Raw genomic sequence first — 4,824 nt, forward strand, 5'->3', positions numbered from 1 at the left:
CGAGAAACAGACTCCTGTGCCAGTCTTTTCACTTGCAGGATCGCGTCCACTGTAGAACGGCCGCTCCTGAAGCCGTATTGATTTCCGGCCAGGTCTGGACCAACCCCTCTTAAATGCTTGTTGAGGCGGGACGCTATGATGCGCTCGAATAGCTTCCCCACCTCATCAAGCAAAACAATCGGCCGGTACGCTGAAGGCGAATCAGACGGACGACCCTCTTTCTTTAGCAGTACCAGTTTTCCCGATTTCCATGCTACTGGGAAGCGGCCCTGCTCCAGGCATGCCGTGAAGAGACGGATAAGTCGCGGCTCCAGCTCTTTCAGCGCGAGGGCCCAAGCGCGGCCGGGGACTCCATCTGGACCGGGGGCAGTGTTCTTGGCTCGCATCTTAATCACTGCTACGCCAAACTCAACCGTTGTTACAGGTGGCACTTCAGCTTCCTCCACTTCGTCTGCTCGTGGTGGTGCCATTCCTGGCGGCCTGTTGTTTCTTCCTCTAGGGAACAATGCCGAAACCACGTCGCTGACAAACTCGGGTTCCAACGTTTGGGTGAGTGGGGGGCCCCAGGAGCGCAATTTGTTTCTTACGAGCTTGTAGGGCCGGCCCCAGGGGTCCGCATTCAAGGTGTCGAGGAATGCTTCTCTGGCAGCGTCCATGGCATTTCCAATGGCGGCTTTTAGGGACTTCTTTGCCTCCTTATACAAGGCGTAAAGGTTCCTTTCTGCGTCTTCGTCTGTTCGTCGGCGCCTCTGCCTTGTGTACCGACGCCGCGCGGCTGTACACTCCTTGCGTATTAGTGCAAGCTCAGCAGTCCACCAGTACACCTTTCGTTTTTGTGGTGGAGGCTTGGCTCGGGGCATCGCCGTATCGCATATTAGTGTCATGGCATCCCGGAACCAGGATGCTTCCGTCTCCACCACTACTTCACCTTCCGGCGAAGGAAGCCACGCCTGTACAATAGCCGCCTCTAAAAGAAGGTCTCGATCCATTTTACCGAGAGCCCATCTTGGACCTCCGCCGCCAATCGGTAGCGTGCAATTTTGGCCAGTTTGAGCTGATGGCGATGTGGAGACGTCGTAACGAATGTACAGGTGATCGGACAACGTCTCCACATCTTCCAGTACCCTCCAATCATGGACACAGCGTGCCAGGGCGGCATTTGTGAAAGACAGATCCACTATTGATCCGCCCTGTTGCCGCACGCACGTGTTAGCAACTCCCTGGTTGGCTAGAGTCAGCCCTGATGCAAGTGCCCACTCTTCAACGACCTCACCGCGCACGTCCGTCGCCGGCGAACCCCACGCAGTGGACTTCGCGTTAAAATCTCCAGCGACGACCACTGATCCCCGGCCATAAAGCTGGCTGACTCGGGTGCCTACCTCCGCCAGGAACCGTTCGAATTCAGCCAAACAGCGATTTGGAGAAAAGTAGATGCCGACAAAAGTGACACGTTCATAATTTGCCGACACATAACCTTTCCCCCGGACAACGCTTTCGAATGTGCCTCCTCTTGCCACCAATGCGACAACTCCGTCTATGTCAGCTACCCAATCGCTTCGCGGTGGGACTGAGTACGGCTCAGCCACAACTGCCACGTTAATACTCCACTGAGCCAGGGATTGCAAAAGCAGATCTTGAGCCCTGGCGCAGTGATTGAGGTTAGTTTGCAACACCTTTATTGTCATTAATGGTCGGTCGTTACAATGTCCATCTCAGCTTCTTCCACCGCACCGGTGGAGGGGATAACAGCCTGGGAGGGGGCCTGGGGGCCATCGCCAGCGCGTTTTGTATTCTTTGGGCTAGGGTTGGAGCACGCTTTGGACCCGATTTTATGGTCCGCAGGTTTTCCCGCAGCATGACACAGGATACATTGAGTTGATCCAGAGCAAGCTGACCTCTTATGTCCTGGTTGACCGCAGTTATAGCAGCGGTTACTGTAGTCTTCAGTCGCTGTGCATTGAACCCCAGCATGCCCCATTTGCAGGCAGCGGAAGCACCTCATGGGTCTTTCTTCAAGAAGGCTAACTTTAGCCGAGAGGCCCCAACCGAGTTCAAGGCGACCAGCCTGAGTGACTTTCTTGGCTGCCGTAACAGGGCAGCGCACCCACAGAGTGCCGAGTCTTCTAATACCTCGACGAACCTCACCGGTCTTTACCAGGTCTGTTGAGCACTCGCCGACGCTGGCGATCGCAGCTACTACCACCTCGGGCGATATTGAGTCGTCCAACTCTGTCAAACGGAGCTCTGCGCATTTGACAGGTCTTGATACACGAACAGCTTCTGGACCCAGCTTTTCCGCAAGCGCTCTGGCCAGTTGGTCGGCCTTATCACCACTGGTGGTTCCTGGGACCTCTAGAACGGTGCCCCCAGTGATTGCGCGCTTGATTCGCAATGCAGAAATGCCGAGTCCAGCCAAGTCGACCCTACTCTTGGCCTCCGTAAGTACATTCGCATACGTCACCCCCCTTTCAACTGCCTCTGGGAGCAGTGTCAGAACCACCGCTGATGAACGCGGGGGCACTAGTTTGCGTACCTTCTTTGGTTGCTGTTTCTGTTTCGGTTGTGTTTTGGAAACAGCATTGGCCGCCTTCTTTTTCTTTTTGCCCTTGGGGCCCACCTTTTGCCATCCTTCCTCTGTTGAGGGACCTGGAGACGCTGGATGGGATCGAAGGGTTGCCGTACTCTGGCTGACAATGGGCTGTGGGGCAATGCTTTTCTTGCCTTTGCCCTTGCCCTTGCCCTTGCCGCTGATCTTTTGCGGCTCTTCAGTATAGTTTGGTGGACCCTTCTTGCCAGGGACAGAGGCCACTGGCATCGCGGGCTTTTGGACGACGCTCACGTTTGAAGCCGACTCTTTCCTCTTGTCGCTTGCCAGAGGTGGACGGAGACTTTGGGCTGGCAATAGTCTGCCTTCTTTCTCCAAACCATCAAATCTAGCATTAATCATGCTACCTACTTGAGTTGTAACAGCCCGGACAATGCTCTCTATGTCTAGGGCCGCAGGTTCGTTAGACTTAGCCTTCTTTTTGGATGGCGCCGGTGGATGAGGTCCCAACGACGCAGATTGAACCACGTTCATCTCCTCTATGGGAAGCGAACTCCGATGTGAAATTTCAAAGCGTTGCATTTCCTCGCGAATTTTTCGGAGCTCAGAGCGGACATCTGCCAGTTCCGCTTTAAGGCGCTTGTTCTGTGCTACTAGTTGCCGGGTTTCGTCGGATACCGTGTGTGTCCTAAGCTCCTCAAAGACCTTCTTCATTTCCTTGGCTGAGTCCTTTAGGGCCTTTTGAAAGGTACCCTTAAGATGACTGGACTTTTGGGCCACCATGTCAATGGTTTCTAGGCTGACAAGGACGCGATCATCGAGGTTCACATCCTCGTCGGTGGACATTTCCGATAGTCTTACTTGGCGGGTTTTATAAGACAGACATAAGTCCTCCGCCTCTTCTTCGTCGCGAAGCCGAAGTTGTTCACGTTTCGCCTTATTGGCCCCTTCAACAGCCTTTGCATAGCCGACGTTTTCCTCCGTGTTGGGGGAACGGCCTTTTCCTCTGCGTGCAGGCGCCACAATTGCCGATGTACTAGGACCATCGTCAACATTCGGCGACCTAGATCGTGACCTTTCATTCGAAAGGCGCCGTCTCTTGCTAAAGAAGCGACTCTCATTCGCTGGGGAGCGTGAGCGTGATCGAGACCGGTTTGAGCGCATTGACCGGGCTGAGCGCATGGACCGGACAGAGGTAACACTCCCGTCCGAGTCTGTTGCGGAGACCTTTTCCGCGTCTAGACGCTCAAGCGTCACTTTTGCGACTTTCGTCGCCACCTTCGTCGTCAATTCCGAATCAGAAGCAACATTCTTTGTCCGATCTTCGTTTGCAGGGGTCAGGTTGGATTTGGGTTTTTGTTGGGTTTGTTTTTTAAGATTATTCAATTGCATAATAAGTCCCACGAGTAGAGGAGAAATAAATTTCCACGGAAGGCAGAGATCCTCGATGCCTAGGTGGCCCTATTAACACTGTGAGGTCGGGCGGTATCACAGGTTTGGATTCTCATGACTGGTACTCACTCCAGCCGCTCCGAAGAGCATCTTGACGCGGAAAGCCGACACGCCAAGAGTTATGGATTTTTTATTGGGGTTTACTCCCCTTGACCCGGCCGATTAAGGCAAGGTTACCGGTTCCGAGGGCAGGCCTAAAACATGACCAGAACCCACCCTGGGATAACGGTTCGGCCGACGTCCGTAGTCTGCACCACTAACTTCTTCCCCGAAGCTAGCAGCACCCGCCGCCCTAGGTGGTTTTTATAGAGGTATTCCGTCCTCGCGGTCCCCGTCCAACGCCAGCGACCCTCGTGCCGACCCCGCGGGCCGGGTTACGAGTTGGCCGACAGCTGACCTGAGTCAACCGTCGCCCTCACCATGGGTAATTTTTATAGAGGTTTTCTTCCTCGCAGCCCCCACCCCGAAGGGAGACGGCCGCCGCTCCTGGCACCAACGGACCAAGTTTGCGGTTTTGACGATGCACGCACGACATCGCACGACCACCACAGGCCAATGGTATTGACCACTAGACCACGGCTGCGTCCTCTGCCACCTCAGGTGGAACTGAGGCATGACGGGGGCAGCCAACGACACAACACGGCACTGAAGCCAACGCAGGAGCAAGCTCAACTGCACCACGCCTATGACTGGTAGTTCGCAGAGGAAGGACAGCAAACGCGCAACTGAGCGTCTATCCTCCCCCTCCCAGGGTGCACCACGAGGAGGTCTACCAGCCCTTGCACCCCAACCTAACCTAACCTAACCTAACCTAACCTAACCTAACC

The 4,824-nt window shown here is 54.9% G+C and overlaps 1 protein-coding gene across 1 annotated transcript; it reads right to left on the minus strand.

Annotated features, from left to right (window-relative positions):
- Positions 1-1,684: 1,684 nt before the first annotated feature.
- Positions 1,685-3,937, minus strand: LOC134802628 (uncharacterized). The gene has a single exon (XM_063775263.1). It carries the CDS (start codon positions 3,935-3,937, stop codon positions 1,685-1,687), a length of 2,253 nt encoding a protein of 750 aa, XP_063631333.1.
- Between the last annotated feature and the right edge of the window lie 887 nt (positions 3,938-4,824).

This window comes from Cydia splendana, chromosome 25 (genome assembly GCF_910591565.1).
Source record: "Cydia splendana chromosome 25, ilCydSple1.2, whole genome shotgun sequence".
NCBI lineage: Eukaryota > Metazoa > Arthropoda > Insecta > Lepidoptera > Tortricidae > Cydia > Cydia splendana.

Excerpts from the sequence above, each read along its gene's own strand:
- LOC134802628 (XM_063775263.1), bottom strand. The coding sequence starts at position 3,937 with ATGCAATTGAATAATCTTAAAAAACAAACCCAACAAAAACCCAAATCC.